Source organism: Xiphias gladius, chromosome 5, assembly GCF_016859285.1.
Source record: "Xiphias gladius isolate SHS-SW01 ecotype Sanya breed wild chromosome 5, ASM1685928v1, whole genome shotgun sequence".
In the NCBI taxonomy this organism is placed as follows: domain Eukaryota; kingdom Metazoa; phylum Chordata; class Actinopteri; order Istiophoriformes; family Xiphiidae; genus Xiphias; species Xiphias gladius.
The window spans coordinates 14337681-14357119 of record NC_053404.1 but is presented as its reverse complement, the minus strand read 5'-3'; the positions used below and the strand labels follow the sequence as shown (position 1 = coordinate 14357119).

Sequence of the window (19439 nt, the reverse complement as noted above, 5' to 3'; positions counted from 1 at the left end):
CTGAGCCCAAACTCCACAGCAGCCCCGGAGAGAAACAGTTTGGCAGGAGGTAGTTTAAAAGGCTAGTGGGTAAAAGCTGAGATACTGTACATAAAATCATTGATGTATTCACACACAGATGCATCTTAAAAGTGTAATTTGGTTGACTTGGGATGAATTTACTGCACAACTCCTTGGTAATGGTCACCTACGTGGTAATGGATCTCTGTTACAAGACAGAGGGTCATGAGTGAGAAAGAAAATTCAATGCTGTTCACATTCTGTTTACCTAAGGAAAGCCTGGCTAGGGATAAGAACAGGTTCCAGACTCCTAATACACCAGTGTGTGAGAAACTTCTGTCTTGCGCACACATGTTCACATGCAAGCATGCATACACACACAAACTTTATGTGCCAACGCTAATGCCAACACCAACACACACGGATTCTACTGCAGGAACACATACATTAACAGCCATAGCCTCATATCGACACGCAAAAAAACAAAGAAAAAAATAAAAAAATTGTCACTTAACTTTAAAGTGAATACAACAGAAGTACTGAAGCTGAGTATTTGACTTGCGAAGAAAGTAAATAAGGAACTATTAAGAATTAAAAAACAGAGAAACTATTTGTTTACACTCTTCCAGTCTGTGTCTGAGATGTATGAACGTAATGACAAATCGCTTTAATAAACACAATCAAACCTTGAGAGCGGCATACACACTTCCTTGCTTGAAGGCAAGACTGCCTCTTCCTCCATTATCTTACTCTATAATGCTCCTTTGGCTCAACAGATCGTACCTTAAGGAAGCAAAATACATCTGAATGACAGCTCACTGTTTTATTAAATTTAGATGTCATCCGACTGATAAGCCTTACAGGACTGGAAGGAAGTAAAAATGGCTTTTTTTTTTTTCTTTTTTTAAAAAAATCTTCTACAGATCTAATAAAGAGCTTAAAATATTCATAGGAGAGGTTACATTAAAATGAGAAGTAGCAAACCTCCCTCAGCCCCCCCCACACACACACACACAAATTTTCCCATCCCTCCCTCTGTGTGTATGGATGTAAAAAGGACCTAAACAATGTGACTCTTAGAGGCCTGTTAGAGGCCTTCCCACCACTTTCTCCCGCAATCTCTGGGACACTTCCTGTTTGTGTAACAGATTTGTTGCCTTTGACATATCTGTTCTTTTGCTCCAATCAAGAGGAGTGTGGCAGCCACATAATTTTACATCTCCACGGTCACCTCTGGGTCATTGATTTCCGTGACGTTAAGCAGGAACTGAAACTCAGTGCAAAAGGTCAATCCAAAACCAATGTTTACAGGTTATTCGTGTATTATACATGTATTATTTATACAGCTAATGACAAAAAACACATTTTCTGTTCTGTTACTCGTTGTCCACATCCCTCTCGTCCTCCCACACAAGCAGTTTTTTTGAGTCAGGCTCATGCGGGCAACAACGTTAACAAGGCAAGTCCATTCAGTGTGCGAGATGCAGTAAATATTTTCTGAGCCTTGACTGCACCAGAGGGATGGGGCTTGAGCTGTCCTTGACACCTACATAGCACACTGAGAAAATAAAAGGCTTGTTAAAGTCACATGGGACAGGTCCCTTATGGTCCACCACAGGTTGACTTATGTAGTGCTGGATATTTGGGGATGTCAAGAGCCTGGAAATTAGTTTTGTACAGATGGAGTTTGCTATGTCTATACAAAGCAAGTGAGTGTCGAGCGTCCATTAAACAAAATGATAAAAAAGGTGCTCTGGTAGCATACTGGAGTCTGGCCCCCATCCTCTACACTACAAGCCAAAAACACCAAAACACATCCTTTTAGAGAATTTATTTTACAACCTTTAACATCCTAGACCAGATGTATATCAGTTATAGTATTTGCCATTGTCGACTAAACGACTTGGCTCCTCCAATGAACAGTCAAAAAAACACAAGGGTCTTACGTTCTATCGTAACACCATAATCACTGCAGTAGTTTAAAACATTATTTGTTAATTAGTTGGCTAATTAAGCCAATAAATGTCTTAACATCTATTTCCATGTCAGCTTGTTGTTCTTCACATAACAAGGGTGTCTCAATATATGCTCTTGATTTCAAGTTATTGATAAGTTTTTTTATGTTTCTTTTTTTTTAATAATTGGTTTCTCCTCAATAAACACAGATTTATATGGCAAGGTGCTCCAAAATGTACTCCTTGGCATACAAGAATATGTCCACACACAAACAGACAAACAGTACTATAATAACAATGTCCTGCACACCATGTATCATGGTTTTGGGACATTAAGATTGGCAGAATTGAGAAGTTCCATAGCCAACTGACACGACATGAATTTATGTGAATACATAGTTCATATTTGGTATCTAGACTCTGACCTCATCACTCACCGCAAGTATTCACCAAGTTCAGCACAGCAGGGAATGGGGAGCTATGATAATAAACTTTCCTCCTCACAGGGGAATCTAGACTCCGTCTACATGTGAATGCTATGGTGGAGGTGGAGTTCATGAAATGCAACATAAAGTTTATATGAACAGCAACACACAGTATATATGAACAGAAACAGCAGCAGAAATTTTTTTGCAGTAGCTTCTGAGCAGAGCTTCTAAATAAGCAGAGCAAAACAGTGGGCAGAGCAATGGAGCATACGATCACTTAAGAAATCTTCTTCAACCCCAATAACCAGCACATAACCACTAGGACATCAATGTAAGATTAAGAAAGTGATACATAGTGTAGCAGCAGCTTAAACCACAAGACAGGGGCTCAGCAGTAAAAAAAAAAAAAAAAAAAAGACTTGAAATATTTCTGATTCTTAGCTGAATATGGAGTGTGTGCTACTTAAAGGTCATGTTTAGTTCCCACTGAAACCAACATTACAAACCTGTTTGCAAGACAGACCACAGTACCAGCCCAAGTACAATACATATTAGCATCTCCTAGAGATTTAAGCTTATAGTGAGACATACAGAAAGAAACCATCACAAAACAGCAGCAAAAACCATTAGGAAATATGATGCAATACCAATTCAGCAAATAACACAACAGCCAACTCAAATATGAGTATTCATATTTCACCATTATCCAAAGGAACAGCATGAAATCATCGGTTTATCCTCCAAACAAAAACCTGCCAAAAAAAAAAGAAAAAAAGACACCATAAATACTAAAATTACATATAAAGAATTGACACTAAACATTAAAAGCACCAAGACATAGGCCAAAACAGATCTGTGAGAGAGAAATTAAATCCCACCAGCATAGTCAGCCAAGCACACAGACACCAACTGAGCGGAGGCAAGGAATCAAATCGCAACATACATGTTATCAAAACAGCGAGCCCCTACTTTGATGAAGTGAAGCAGTGATCTCTATAGCATCTCAGCAGACTTAGGGAACAGTAGCAGCAGAAGCAAACCTCCAGTGCAGGTGCAGGAAAGTCCGCCTCAGGTTTGAAGTTCAGGTTAGAGGCCAGCCGGGGAATGGTAAGGGAGGGAGCACCAAACATAGTTCTTATTTCCCTAGCAAAGGGAAATAATAACTAGCAAAGACGTCCTGAAGCAACGGAGACAGGAATGGAGCCAGGTGAGTTAGCGTCTGAAATGCTACATTGGCAACAAAAGCAGCTAGCTAGAAACTGTTTGTGACATTTTTAGGGCAGAGTTAGCATCTTTGCTTTCATATTACTGCCCTGGCAAGAGTCAGGGCGGAACGACAGTTTATATAGACTGCCTCACTAAACAAGGGTGCGCTCAGTGTATATTGTGGCAAGTAAGCTGTCACCTGTGACTTGTGCAGCAATGCTAGTTGTCTGCCCAAACTAGATAGCTAACTAGCATTATTTCGTAACCCAGTATCAACTTACTATCATTTCTTCGCAAGAACCCGTGACAATACCTAAGAGACTTAGGTATTGTCGTTACAATACCTAGAGCTAGCATGTGTTTTCCTGAAAGATAAATCCCTATGGTTCAATCAGAACCTCGGCAATACCTTAAAAGGTAAAGTTGAACAGACCCTTTTCACTGCATACATTATGACCTGTCAAACACAGGTGTATCTAATAACATTTATAATTGCTTCATACCATTGCAGTGATAGCTGGAAAGAAGCCATGGTTAATGTTATTAGGTCCACCTGTGCTTTTCCTAGGCAGTCTGGGCGAGGTTGAACTTGCTTTTTTTTTTTAACAGAAACTAACGAGCAACATGTGAGGGAAGAAAAAGTCCATTTCATGTTCTTGATCATTTCATTTGAATGAAATTCCACTCGGCTCGTTGTTAAAATGCAATGAATTCACACATGGGATTTTTGATGGAAACCATGCAGCACTGACCAGTAAGCATGTAAAAATACATTTATAGACATATAAGATGATTAATATATCTGTCATACAATACTGGGGAGTACTTTACAGTTTGAGCTCAATCTCCAGATCTCACCGAGTATTGTCTTTCTTTAGCAGGTGGCTATGTTTTGGTTTGGCATTTTAGTGCTTGTACCGTTCTGGTGTAAAAGGTCCATCCTTCCCTGCAGTGCTGTGTGCTACCAGTAATTACCTCAGTCATCAATTCATTCTACTATAGCTTAGGTGCTAACACAGCTAATCTTGTTAGAGGGATTTGATTAGCCAGAACATCACCCACTATCACACCTCCAGGGTATGAGCCCTTCAGATGAAGCCTTGTCCTCTTTCTGGCCTTACTCACCCAGAAATGACATATTACCCAATAGATGACAAATTACCATAGTCCTTGGATTTTACTATAGTTACATCAGATTCCAAAATGTTGCACAACATGAATTTAGAAATACTCTTGGAATAACTATTAAGTTTTTTTTTTGTTTTTTTTTTTGAGTGAGTTCATTTTCAGGACTTGGAGTTTTGCTTTCCATTCTAAAACTGTACAGTCCCATAGGAAACTGAATTTCCCACTTAATCGTCTTCCCCCCATTTTTAAAGCATCAGCATCTGTTTCTGCTTGTACTCGAGCATTGTAAATCAATGTTGTGGTGAGGGGTGTTGCAACAACATCCTGTCCCTACTGAGAATTATTTGTTTTGTAGAAAACAGATATTCGAAGCTTGATACATAACTCTCTCCTCACATCTCTCCTCACTAATCTCCTCCCCTCACCCTCCTCACTAAGAGATGCAAGGTCTTGTTGGTCAGATATAGATTGCTGATAATTCTTGTGGCAGCGAGACTGGAAACCTGCGGACGATTTGATAGCATATGGATTCTCATTGCTGTGACAGGATATGCAATAAGAAAACATTTGCCTAATGGATGATTCTTATCATTCACAGTAACTGAAGACATAATGGAGCCTGATCATAATCCCCTGGAGGTGTAAATGGCTCTGTTGTAAAGTGAGTTACTCTACTCCTCAACCTGCCCCTCCTGAAAAATGACAGGAATAAAGACTGAAGTGCACTATTGTGTATGCCGTGTATTTTCAAAAAGTTTTCCAGATCTTTGTACCTGTTGCCTTTGACCCCTTGTGACCTCCAGGAGGCTGTGAGCCATAGAAAGCTCAGTAAATGCGATGATTCTTAAATGACTAGGTCACACATGAGTGAGCAAAAGCCACCAAACAGGACCTCTACTTAGCCCAAAGTGTTTGTTTTTCCTTTCTTTCCTCGTTTGTCTTTTTCCTAAGTGATGGCTTTATTCACCATCAACACTGCAGACACTGAAACACTATCCATCTCCATGACAGTTGCAAAAGACAGCAGCAGAGGTGAGGATGTGACCCACTTCTCAACACCTGTCAGGACCTTGAGAAAGAAAAGAATAGTGAGAGACAAATAACTTGAGCACCAACCTGGGTGTGATGGATGTTTGCGATTGCTAAAAATAGAGATCCCTTCTTATTACAGCTGGTTTATACACCCATTAAGTGTGCAGGCTTCAAAGACCTCCATTTCTCACCAATCAAATTCATAAATCACACATGTAATTATTCTTTGTATTACCATTATCGTAGTCACTTTCATCAGTAATTTCCTCAATCATTTCCACATTCACACAGTACCAACAATACATCCACCTCTTTGACAAAAGTTTGGCAAGTGAGTGACGACTGAATCACACTCTGGAAAAAGAGAAATGTTCTTAGGAAGCCCAGCAAGGACTGACAGAAAAGTGGTAACCCATCTTACTGGCTCCAAACCCCCCCCCCCCCCGATACATCCTGATCCAAGCCAAGAGCGAGTTTGTGGCAGCTATTAATACAGTGTGGCGACAGGTCCAATCACAATCACAGTCTGGCCATTCCTTTCATGCAGAGGACAAGGGATAGGGGACTGTCATGGGATTATATTTGTGGAAGAAGAGACAAAATAAAGTAAGATTAACCAAAGTGCTGTCTACGTTTGTTTGTGTGTGTGTGTGTGTGTGTGTGTGTGTGTGTGTGTGTGTGTGTGTGTGTGTGTGTCTGGTTGATTATACTCTAATGCTGAATTAAATGCCTTCAAAAGTTTGTGTATCAGGCCTAGATTTGGCACTTATATCAGCTTTACCTGTCAAAAGCAGCAATACATTTCATATGAAAGAGAAAGTGAATGATTAAGAGCAGACATTAAGAGTGAGAAAGGGAAGACGGTGCTCCGGGGAGTAGGAGGGAAAGAAGAGGAGGAGGAGAGGAGAGGTGCTATTGTGTAAGATCTTGTGTGTGTTTGTTCGTGTGTGTACACAGACTCTTGGCCAGAGAGAGATGGGCTAGGACAATACGCAGCTGACTGGCTCCAAAATACATTCAGTCATTATTGTTTGTGTGTGTGTGTGTGTGTGTGTGTGTGTGTGTGTGTGTGTGTGTGTGTGTGTGTGTGTGTGTGTGTGTGTGTGTGTGTGTAAGGAAGAGAGTGGTGGGGGGTGTGTGTGTGTGTGTGTGTGTGTGTGTGTGTGTGTGTGTGTTTGTGTGTCAGACGGTATTCCTGCTCGTCTCGCTCCACCAGTTAAGTTAAATCAGAGGCAGTCACTGGTACACTGCGGTGGTCTCTCTCACTCTCTGACTGTCCCGCTCTGAAAGCATCAACAGCCTCCTGGTTCAGCACCACGGGTAAGACACACATTACCACATTCTCGGGAATATATTTTTACCAAGTTTTTTAAAAAATTTAATTTTTGGATGCTTTTAGACTCAAATTCTTTTGTTTGTTCATAGATTTTGTTTTCGCTGATATTACCTTGGGAACCCACACATGTAGCGAATGAATGCAAAACGACATGTTAGATGTATTCATCGACTTGACTGCTGCCACCTGTTATTGCTGTTTGTTCAAGTTGTTCAGGTGAAAGTCCTGTGTGTGCAGAGCCTTTAAAACAACTACTGTAGCTGTGCAGTAGGGGTGAGAAGAATCCAGAACTGCATAATAAAAACTATACAAGGAGACGGATGGAGTCTATGCTAAAGTTTATTCTGACATACCAGGTCTCATATCCTCATTGAGAATTGGATCTGCGTCCTGATAAACAGTAGCTCTGCGCTCTTTGAAAATCCTCACTTATGAAGAATTTAATCCCCAAGACAGACAGGAAAAAGGGGTGAAGGTAAGGAAGGCCAAGTGGCTGTGGAATAACAGGGAAGGGTAACTGAAGAAAAGAACAGAAGAAAAGATGAAATTTAATTTTCTGCCTTGTCAGTGAGAGAGACAGCTGTAACTTGAAGAAAAGAGGATTGAAGTGGTACTGGAGATTGAACATGTTGAGAAGAGAGGAAAGAAACCGCTGCAGTCATCATGCTCTTAAACCAAGAGTTTACCTTTTCACCTTTTATAGGTGTGTTATTTAATATAATCTCATGTTCTCCAGTGAAATAATGTCCTAACAAACCACTGACTGGAAATAAAATGGAGAGAGAATGATTTATAATCTCTTATGGTATTGTAAGTGCAAGTGCTGGTGGCATATTTCCTAAAAGATAGTATGGGAAGTGAGGGGACAGTTTCACAGGCAGTCACATGAAGCACAGTTTTGTATACAGAAAAATGCAGACATAGTTTCTGAAGCCAATTTTTCCATTAGCTCTTCTCCTGCAGCTAGAACACACACAAACACACACACACACACACACACACACACACACTTAATGAAAATCTTCTGTTCTCTTACTGAATGTATATGTATAAATATGTATAAAATGCACATATTTTAAGTGAGGAGTGTGATGGGTCAGCCTAATTGCAAGGCACCACTACAAGGCACCACCTGAAGAGTTTCTTTAGCGGTCGGTGAGGCTGCTGGTGGTCAGGTTTCCTACTTCAAAAACTCTTCAGCTGAAGTGACTCCCTATAAGTTGAGACAGGAGGAAGTGAGTTGTAGGAGGCTACAGGTGAAGTGCACTACACTTTTAGACACCCATATTATAACTCTACAAGGTATAATAGTGACAAATTAAGCTGTAGTGCAGTTTTATGACTGGTATTTGTTGATGGTGGGTAGATTGGTGTTAAATTTGTATTTCTGTACCATGTTAGAGGATACAGGAAACTAAAGGTTGATTTTACAACAATGGGAAGCACCAGTTGTTGCGGGACGCTGTGTTGACCAAAAGGCCTACATGAGTGGATGATCATGAGGTGGGGGGCTGAGGTGGTGTGTTCCCAGTAAGATGAATCTCACTTCATAATGGCCTGATATAAATCATTAACTCCATCAACCAGACATTTTAGTGTCTTTCTCTATGGTCAGCCAGATGGTGGTGCTCATGTCAGAGCAGACAGGTGCTCAGGCCGAGGGCAGCTGCAGATAGCTCTGTTGATGGGAACTCAGTCCAACTCAGCTAGCCCAAGCTGTGATTTTAACTTTTCTAGGTTTAGCTCTTTAAGAAATCCCTATGATCCAAGGAAGAGGCTGTGTTTAAATACCCTGAAGTAGAATTATAAATAGAATGTTGATACTGAAGTGTCATTCAGGAGTCAGCTCCTGCACTGTGGAGCAAAATGGCCCTAAATTTCCTTTTAAACGTTCATTGTAAGCAGCTTTGTGTTCGCAAACAGTGCAGGGCCTCACAGTCCATTGTTTCGTCCAAGAGGATGCAGCTTGTTCTTAGAATTTGTGAAGTATGTGTTTACCTTCCTGTTTGTGGTCACCCAGGGTTTATGGCTGTCATTTAGTAATGTCCCTAATCTCACTGCAAGCTATAGCTCCCTGGACACAGCCACACTAACTCACCTGTCTCCGAGTCACCTTCTGCCTGTGCCAACTCACCTTTATTATCAGGCTCACTTACATATATAGGCAGCAATAACTGTCAGCTTTGTTTATATTCACTCATCACACATGTGTGTGCCTTGACCATCTCCCTCATGGAAAAATACTGTTGGTGAAAATGCCAACCCTTCCAATAATAGTAAAAGGCATATGGTATTGATTTTCTGCCATATTTCCATTTGTGGTCACAAGAAATGTTCTTCGCCTCAAGAGATTTTCGTAAACTGTTTTAAATCTTCAAATTGTGTTTTGTAACTCTCTTCAGTGTAGTTTAAATTTATAGCCACCCACTGTTATAATTATTAAAGAAAGAAAACATGTGTATAGCAAATTTAAATAGTGAAATCTGTGTTGGTACTTTACCCCTACCTACTACACTTGAGTCTGTGCAGGAAAATCAGAGATATTTCATTATTCTGTTGCCTTTGGCACCCACATCTTCTACTCTCAACAATCCCCACATTTGCAACCGACACGGTTGTTTGCTTTAGTACACTGAGGGTTTTTAAAAAAAAATGGAATTCATCAACTGAAACTTGGTGGAAAATGGGGAGATCTTTACTAGGATATAAAATAGTTCTACTGGAGGGGTTCAGACTGTCTTAAAGCCAACCAGAGGGCGGCAGGAATGCTGATAGGGAAGGTTTTGAAAGTGCATTCAGTAAGTAGTCGAAAGTAGCTGTAACAGCAACAGTAGCAACTGTATTTCTGCTAATTGCAACTTTCTCAATACTTTCTGAATAAAGATGTATCTGGACTAGCTGACAAGTTTCCAATCATGACATCACTGTACTGTATCAGATGTCAGATGTAAAGAGAGTAAAATCTTGAAGCTAGCATGCCATCTTGTGGCCAGACACCTGCTTAGTTTAGTCAAACTGGTAACCAGAGGATTTCTATTTCTATGCAAAGAAAATAATATACAAAAATTACATATAAAGTAACCGACTTCCTAATCTAAAAACAGCCAATAAAATTGTTGTTTTATAATGTGTATATGCTGTTTGCCCTTTTCTTTGCTCCAAATTCAGAGCATGTTTTCCTCTAGCATCTGTTTGGTTTCAATGTAAGCACAAACATGTTGTCACTGTCTTGTTATTAGTAACAAAAACTATCTTCACAGCTATAGTAATAGTATACAGGAGGCTTATGCTAATATTATTACATCAGCCCCACTAATGATGCTCACTAAGCTGTTCTATTAAACATAAAGACTCTAAATAAAGGGGACAATTTTTTTTCCCCCCATTTCACATTCTGCTCATACAAATGAAGCAAAAACTAGCCCCGAGGCAAATTTTCGCAGCACGCAGGTTTGATTTTCTCACAGAGCAAAGTTTCCGCAGAGCCGAATCCCTGCTGTCCTGTTTGTTTAGGTGTGTGCTGATTGGAAGTTCTCATGCTGGGTGCAATGTATCTCTGCACACCAAGGGTTTGAAACGTGACATGTCTTTTAAGGTGACTGGAGCCTCAGCCCTCTCTTTCTCTTTCCGTCCTGCTCTCTCAGTACCTCAGTGTTTAATGGTGTTGTTTTCCAAGCTTGCACTCTGCCATGCAGTCTTCATTAACACAGGTCATAACACAAGGCATAAATGTTCTCCTTCCGGGTGCTGACAGTCTACCCAGATGGACTGGCCATTTAATAAACACTGTACAGTTTTACTGTTACCATTCATTAGCTGACAGATGATTTAAAGAAGATGGCAGAGTGCACACTGTCTTGAATAATGATGTTTCAAAGCGCATTTTTGGAATATTGAATAACATACAACATCTGTTTTTCATGGCTTCTTATTTTACAAAAATAACATAAAGCATCAGGATAGCTTTAATGTGCAGGTCTTTAATGAGCTGGTGTAGGGTGAGCACTTTCATTGGTGCTCATGTGGACTAGTGTTTATGAGCCATGCCAGTGGTACGATTGCTCTACCCCTAGACTGCCTGTGATATTTTTGTTGTGTTTCTTTTATAGGACTTGCTGAGGCCCTCACCCAAGGCCTGTATCAGTCACCACAGACGCACCCTGCTGACAGGGCCCCCTGTTTAAAAGTCCCAGGATTTGGTACTAAAAAGGGAAAATGCAGAATATAACGGCAGGAGCGACAGAAGGGATAGCTCTGACATGCGGCATGTCTGGAAGCCATGAATTCATCTTCACCCTGGTACCAATCGTTTATGGCTGTAACTTTGTCATCGGCATTGTTGGAAATAGTATGGTGGTGGCTGTCATCTACTGCTACATGAAGCTCAAGACGGTGGCCAACATTTTTGTCCTCAATCTTGCTGTATCTGACCTCACCTTCCTCATCACTCTGCCCATGTGGGCGACCTTCACTGCTACAGGCTATCACTGGCCCTTTGGAGGATTCTTGTGCAAGGCCAGTGCAGGGCTGGTGATTTTTAACCTCTACACCAGCATCTTCTTTCTCACAGCACTCAGCATTGACCGGTACCTCGCCATTGTGCACCCAGTGCGATCACGCAGGTTCCGCACCGTGGCGTACGCACGTATCACCTGTGTAGTGATCTGGCTTTTTGCCTTTGTGCTTAGTGTGCCTACAGCACTGACCAGGGATGTCCACAACATCACAAACTCTAACACTACAGTGTGTGGCATTCTGCACCCGAACATTGAAAATGCCATGAGGTTGAAAGAGCTCCTGCTGGTCATCAGCCTGATGAAAAGCTTGCTGGGCTTCTTGGTGCCCTTCATCATTATCATCACCTGTTACTGCCTCATCGGACGGGCGCTGCTGGGGGCGAGACACATCCAGAAAAGCTCCCGTTCCCGGGATGACGAGGTACTACGTATGCTTGCAGCAGCTGTCCTGGCCTTCTTCCTGTGCTGGGTGCCCCATCAGGTTTTCCACTTTATGCAGGTGCTCACCCAGATGATACTGGTGGAGAACTGTGCCATCCTGGAAATCATTGACACCGCCATGCCCTTCACCATCTGCATCGCCTACTTCAACAGCTGTGTTAACCCTATTGTGTACGGTTTTGTGGGGCACAACTTTCGCAAAAACTTATTACGGCTGTTGCGCTGCTCGCCACGTGGAACTACTGGGCCTCACCCGAGCATCAGCTCCAAGATGAGCACCCTGTCCTTCCGTGCCTCAGAGGCACTGAGTCTGACATCCAAAAGTAAGGGCTCTTCTGACGTTAAGTAAAAAAAAAAAAGGGTATAAATTCACTCCCCCTCCTCTTTTGGCCTGTGGTAAAGAGTCCAGGGATGGAGACATTCCATGCTTTTAAAACCCCCAACTGTATTACTAAGCACTGAACCATGGAAAATGGCTGTAAAGTTGTATTCATGTCCCTCTGTGAGTAAGTCAAAGAGATATTCACTACCTTACACAATCTGCAGAAGAATTATTTGTAAACCATCACACCACAGTCATGCCTGTCACATTCATGCTGGCAAAAGTTTCTGTCAGTGTCTCAAAGTAAAAAAACAAAACAAAAGAGGAATTAACTATGTTAATGGAGTGTTTCCCCGCTAGAGAAGGCTATACATGCTTACAGATCACTTTTTCCATTATTTATACAAGATATGCATGTACTGCAGAGGTTTGTCACCATTATACCATTATTGTCCAGTAATAACCGTTCTATGGGCTCAGCAGGTCTTTCACCAGGTGGAACATTTATCAAGTGCTCAGCAAAGATGCCAAAGCTGAAAAAAAATAAAAAAAATAAAAAATCATAAACCCCTCATGCATGCCCTGCCTGAAGCTGAATACATGGAAAAATTGGAAATGTGTAGCAAAAATATGATGTAAATTTGTCAGTTATTAACATATCACTAGGACAACTAGTGCCTATATGTTACATAGTATTGTCAAATTATGTGTTCCATGTGAAAATGTATAAGAAGTGTTTTCATATTAAGACTGTAATGCTGAGATGTTTCCAAATCTGGGAGTAACACATTGTATAAATAAGAGTGCTACACAAACACTCCCGGTTGGGTGATCATTGTCAATATCTATGGTGGTTGTATTTGTGGTATTTAAACATGTTGATAGATTTTTTTTTTCTACTCTCTAAGTGTACAGTTTGCGAATATCTGAAAACATGAATAAAATGAAAAAATCTACAGTCCTAACTTGATTTTTTTTTTTTTTTTTTTTAACCTCGTGTGTTACAAATCCTCCTTATTCATCAGCAAAATGTGTCATTAGTTACCAAAACATCCAGAAATAACAGTTGATCTACAATTAAGTAACTATCAGGAATCAAAATAAATGACCTTGGCTCAAAGTTTCCCCAAGCAACTCTAGCATCTATTAATCATTGACATGCATCATGTAGGGCCCTGTTCCTCCACGTAACACCTAAAAATAACAGTTGCCCAACACAGGATCTTTTAGGGAGGACATATGACATGTTGCTGGATCCCAGATGGGGATTGGCGGATGTGCATCATGTCAGGGGTTATAAGTGCTGTCCAGGAGCGAGATCAGCCTCACTTCCAACATGAAGGTCCTCCTGCTTTTTGGATTGGTGGCTGTTGCCCTGGGTGACATCACTCGCTACGAGGGGTAAATTTTGAATCTTCATTGAAGCAAAAATATTGCATTTCTCTCACTTATGTGAAACACTGTGGCTGTAAAGATCAAATTTGCACTGCTGATTAGGACTTTGCATTGCACTATGGACTAATGCAAGCATAATGACATAATGTGACTCATCACCTGCTTACTATGGATCATCCTATTCTATTTAGCCAATGTTTACTAGTGAACCAACTGTATAGGCCAGCATTGTGGTTCATTGTAGTTACCTCACACCAATTTAACTTACATAAATGTCAACATTTGTGCACTTAATAATCTGTTGCTAAGCAAGATGTTCACGTTTATGAAGCAGGTATTTTATAACATTTTTCTTCAGACGAAATGCTAAGCCTTTGCTCAAAGGCGCCTCTGCAGTATTGTGAATTGTTGTTAACATGGCTCAGCCCAGACCCGTCAACTGTTAGGAGGCTGTCGAAAAAAACCTCTGACGACTGTAAGTTTATATTGGTACAATCCAATTCTTTAGCACTTCTTTATGTTCAGTTAAGAGGTAGAATTTATCATGTTTAAAACAGAAATAAAAAGAGGTATTGGGTATGTCCTCCTATAGATTACGAAGGAAAAAAATGATACAGCAAGGTGGTTTGAAGATTTATGGAGGCTGTTTAAAGTTACCACCAAGCTAATGCAACATGGCACCATGAAAAAAAACTGTGCTGGAGTGTCATGAAATAATACAATAAATCATCAGAACCCATTTCACTGGTGTCAAATTTTTGCACTTGTATACATTTTATGTATGTTTGTGGCTCACAAGAAGAGTAGTCCTTTACCGTGCAGTAAAGAGACTGTCTTGTAATGTGAAGCACATTTTTTTTTGTCTGTTGCACTGTATTTGTGATCTCTCCCTTTTTTCACTAGAGAGAAAGTCTTCCGTCTGAAGCCTTTGCTTGATGAGCATGTGACCCTCATTAAGGAGCTGGCTAAGAGCATCGAGGTAACTATCTGCTTTCACACGCACCCCCACCTTAACAGTGCTATCTTCACTCACTACAAGGGTTTCACTGGTTTGCTAATGGTGGAAGAGGCTAAACTGGACCTATTTTTTGGAGTCATTATGTGAATTTACTCAGTACCTATTCAGATGTGCAAATTATCTCTAACCCCACCCTTTTCTTTCATGAATGCTTAGATCAAATATATCTTTTGGTATTTTGACATCTCATATTCATTTCACATTAAACATTTCTTTCAGCTTGTCAATAAGAGGCTGATGTGCTGTATTTGGATTTTGTATCTGAATGTTTCATTGTGCTCAAGTGTTTGACTTTGGTGCCATCTGCAGGTCGACTTCTGGAGGCCCGAGAGCCCTGAACTGGTGACTATCGACATTGATGTGGACATCCGCGTGCCTGCCATCTACCTCAATATGGTGGAAACCATCCTGCAGCAGAACGACATGGAGCACGAGTAGGTCACAAGACAAAGATCTAAAATATAAAAATATAATCAACAAACATGAATTTAAAACATCTCAGACCTTAGGTTTTGTTCTTGATTTACATAATATGTTTTGACAGAGTTTTAATGAATCCCTCTCCAGGGTCCTTATTGAGGATCTGCAGACCGCTGTTGATGCCCAGGCTGACAAGAAGGCCTCTCCCAGAACCCACAGCTACACTAAGTACAATAGCTGGGACAAAGTGAGAGGCAGAAACATTATCAGTCACAGTCTCAACCCTGATTGAACTGTTATTTCTTCTTCTTACTCATCCTTGTTTTGATTTCAGATCCAGTCCTGGATCGCCTCTATTTCCTCCTCCAATCCTAGTCTGATCAGTAAGCAGGTGATTGGAAACACCTATGAGGGGCGCCCCATGACTGTCCTCAAGGTATTTCAGGACTTACACAACGATATGTTTGTAACTCTTTGTACAGTTACATCTAATACATGTTTTATGATTACCCTTTATCAATTGCAGCTTGGCAAGAAGTCCGACTCCACAAAGCCCGCAATTTTCATGGACTGTGGTATCCATGCTAGAGAGTGGATCTCTCCTGCTTTCTGCCAGTGGTTTGTTAAGGAGGTAAGAATGACACCTGGATAGGCATGGCTAGCATTTATACAGAGGCATCCGCTGATTACAGCACAGAATTTTTTTTTGAAATCTTCCTCAGGCTCTGTCCACTTATGGCAGTGATTCTCAGATGACCAGCCTGCTCAACCAGATGGATGTTTTTGTTTTGCCTGTCTTTAATATCGATGGCTACGACTACACCCACAAGAGCGTATGTTACAATTTCAACCTTAAGTTTACAGTTCATCCTTATAGAGACCATTCTGTATTGTTCTCTTAAAGAATTTGTTGATTTTTTACAAGCATGCCTGACATGGGCGTTTTATCCACTTGGGAACTTTAGAATAGGATGTGGAGGAAAACTCGCTCCAGGAAATCTGGATCCAGCTGCATTGGAGCTGATCCCAACAGGAACTTCAACGCTGGCTGGTGCAGTAAGTTTAACATACACAGAGGTATATCTTAATGGGATACTCCAGGGAGTTAATATTGCACTCCCATAAAATTTGGAGGGCTTGTAAGAAACAGGTTTAAAAAATGGTCAAAATCTCTTACTTATATTTCCTAATATGAGTTACACTCCAAAAAATTGGATCCTAAATTTCCCATAATGCAAAAATTGGTAGCATCTTTCATTAGACCCTTCCATCCTGATAAACACCCACATCTTTCAAACTCCACACTTCCAGTTTGTAGCGCATATTATATTTTTAAATTTCAGCCATTGGAGCCTCCAGCAAACCATGCAGCGACACCTTCTGTGGGTACACGCCTGAGTCTGAGATCGAGGTCAAGAATGTTGCCAACTTCATCCGCAAGAACAAGTCCATCATCAAGGCCTACATCACCATCCACTCCTACTCCCAGCTGCTGCTCTTCCCCTACTCCTACACCTATGAGCTGGCCGCAGACCACAGTGAGCTGGTAAGCCTTCATTATTTGCCACAAAAGACACATTGTACATACAACTGAAAAAAGATAGTGACTATGTTAACTAATATGCTTGGTCAGTCACAATGATTATATAATTAATCATCATGACTGTGTCACTTGCTGGAATTGTTTACATTTGGAGGGCAATACAAACAGATTATATAGATCACGGAAAATGTCTTTATCATGGGGAGTGTGTCCAGTAAGGTGTGCATTTCAATTAAAAAAATATCAGCCAATCAAAACTTTCATAACAAAGGGTCTTATATAATATGAATATAATGGAAAATTTGTATAATACCTCTAAAGGTGTTTCCAAAAGCTTAAGCAAGAATTCAGCCCAGCCCAACTATGACTCTTATCTAAAGGACACATTTAGTGTCTGCAAATCATTTACTCCCTGCTCACATGCCTCATTCTCATGGCTCTTTTACCTCTCACTGGGGTGTCCAAGGGCTGTGTAGTTAACACTCACACCCCTGCTCTCACACTAACTGAGGCAGATCACATGCCTCTGCCTCTTTATTACTCGCTTGTAATTTAAGATCTCTTCTGACACTTCACAGAACAAAAGAATTCTGGGGATCTGTCATAACTCCCCTTTCCATCCATAAATATAATTTGCTGCTTGTGCATTTCTCTGTGGGTTTCATTTTCTGCTGGAACTCACTGAAGCCTTTTATTTAGGAGCATTTAGGAGTAAGAATTAATGCTCTGAAGTTAGCTGGTAACTATGATAGACATAAAGTTAGGATTATAACAGGCCAAGATTTATCAAAGTGCTCAGTAATATATATTATTATATCTCTATTTTATACGGTCAGAAATCTACTGATTGGTTCTTTTACACATCTGATTTTTGTTTCCTCTCTGTACTGTAGCTGAAGGTTGCTGAGGGAGCTTCTGCTGCTCTGCGTAGTCTGTATGGCACTCGCTACACCAGTGGACCCGGTGCTACAACAATCTGTAAGTACAGTAAATAGTGCGGCTGCATTGCTCTCCATGGAGAAATAGTGTATTGAGAGGAAGCTTGATAGTCTATTTTTGCCTCTAATATTATGCATTCTGATGTGTTCACAATACAAACTTTTTATTGCCTCTAGAGGCAACAAAAGGAAATTACTTATCAGGAGCCAAGGCTATTTTGAGCAAACAAAGGATTTTATTTGGCCCCCGGAAGCAGTATTTATATGAAAACACATCCTGACTGTACCAGTTCCTCAGCATATCCCACTCTGAATAATCCCCCTCAATTTATTTGCCCTCAGACCCCGCTGCTGGAGGCTCTGACGACTGGGCCTACGACCTGGGAGTGAAATATTCCTACACCTTCGAGTTGCGCGACACTGGTCGTTATGGCTTCCTGCTGCCTGAGTCTCAGATCAAGCCCACATGTGAGGAGACCATGCTGGCCGTCAAGTACATCGCGTCCTATGTGCAGAAGAACCTCTATTAGAGAGTGGAACTGCCAAGACCCCTGCCAACTCGGCTCCTCTGTACCAGCCCCAGCCTTTCCAACCTCTCAGCCATTTCCAGCCGGTATCCATGGATACGGGCACCACCCGCCATGTTTCCTTGCTGTGCTTGACACAATGTCAAGATGAGTGCAAACAATAAAATCAATGATCCATCCCCACATGCTGAATCTTTTTTTTTTTTATGTGTATATGATAATACAGTCTCTGGTGGACTGGGTCTTTTCTCATTTGTATGAAAATATACAACAAAACAGTGATGTATGGTGAATAAAATAATGCTTACACTTTACACCCCATGACTAATAGGCCAGAAAACCTCTCTGCTGCATTTATTGCAAATTATAAGAATAATTTACTTTAAAAAAATCTTTCATGGTCCAAGAAAACATGGTGAGACACTGAAATTTAACCATGCAGTGTGTTGCCCTGAACAATTCAGTGTTCATTCAATTCAGAATTTTAGTCAAGCAGCACAGTACGTGACAACCACAGAGCACTCCTTGGCAGCGTATCGACTCTACCAAGCATCTGCCTGAGTGGAGAAAATAAAGGAGCCAAAGATCAGCAGGGAATTTAACTGCACTGGCACATATTTCTGTAGCAGAAGGTAGAAAGTTAAACTTCAGTGATTGCCTTTTTAATATTATGAGAAATGCAATTTTGTATAATTTGGCAAGACATTTGAAATTTTTCATGACATTTGGCCAACCGGTGTTTACATTTTCTTTAACAGTCAGTAAAGTAGGAATGTTTGTATGGAATGTTCTTACAAATACCCATTTTATGTGCATTTAACGTATACTCAAATAGTAACCCTAATTAAATTCAAATATAAAAACTCTAGGGCCCAGTTTCTCCCTTCCCCTCAGTATATGACCCATCTCGAAAAGTACCACTACACTACTTGATGTGAGAATTTATTCAAGAGCTCTACTGAGACCACTAGAAATAATGAACTGTTGTGCAATACAGTTAGAAGACCAGTGGCCTCCACAACTGCCTCCGTCTGTCCTGTTACTGTCCGGCTTTAAGTTCTTTATTCCACAAGATGGCGACAAAGAGCCACCTGTAAATTATGGAACATCTTGTTCCTGATGTCAGCGCCTCAGTACAGCAGCATCATCATCTCTACGTTGTTATCGTGAGTACAGATGGCACCAGGCAGGGGAGCTACATGGCACATGTACGAAGGGTCAGGGCTGCACGAT

At 40.9% G+C, this 19439-nt stretch overlaps 2 protein-coding genes across 2 annotated transcripts; both read left to right on the top strand.

The window, feature by feature from the left end:
- The first annotated feature begins 6909 nt into the window (after positions 1 to 6909).
- agtr1b (angiotensin II receptor, type 1b) lies at positions 6910 to 13313 on the top strand. The gene is made up of 2 exons (XM_040126886.1): positions 6910 to 7069; positions 11195 to 13313. The coding sequence occupies exon 2, from the start codon at positions 11301 to 11303 to the stop codon at positions 12390 to 12392; it is 1092 nt and encodes a 363-aa protein (XP_039982820.1). The 5' UTR covers positions 6910 to 7069; positions 11195 to 11300; the 3' UTR covers positions 12393 to 13313.
- Positions 13314 to 13701: 388 nt separating this feature from the next.
- cpb1 (carboxypeptidase B1 (tissue)) lies at positions 13702 to 18349 on the top strand. The gene is made up of 11 exons (XM_040126885.1): positions 13702 to 13766; positions 14664 to 14739; positions 15088 to 15212; positions 15346 to 15445; positions 15533 to 15634; positions 15725 to 15829; positions 15921 to 16031; positions 16164 to 16254; positions 16542 to 16744; positions 17635 to 17719; positions 18022 to 18349. Exons 1-11 carry the CDS (start codon positions 13702 to 13704, stop codon positions 18207 to 18209), a joined length of 1251 nt encoding a protein of 416 aa, XP_039982819.1. The 3' UTR covers positions 18210 to 18349.
- Positions 18350 to 19439: the final 1090 nt, after the last annotated feature.

What these genes read in the sequence shown, in the direction of transcription:
- agtr1b (XM_040126886.1), top strand. Translation starts at nt 11,301, where the DNA reads ATGCAGAATATAACGGCAGGAGCGACAGAAGGGATAGCTCTGACATGC.
- cpb1 (XM_040126885.1), top strand. Translation starts at nt 13,702, where the DNA reads ATGAAGGTCCTCCTGCTTTTTGGATTGGTGGCTGTTGCCCTGGGTGAC. An exon ending in AGCTGGCTAAGAGCATCGAG is followed by an intron (nt 14,740 to 15,087) that starts GTAACTATCTGC and finishes TGCCATCTGCAG; the next exon opens with GTCGACTTCTGGAGGCCCGA. An exon ending in GCCCCATGACTGTCCTCAAG is followed by an intron (nt 15,635 to 15,724) that starts GTATTTCAGGAC and finishes TATCAATTGCAG; the next exon opens with CTTGGCAAGAAGTCCGACTC.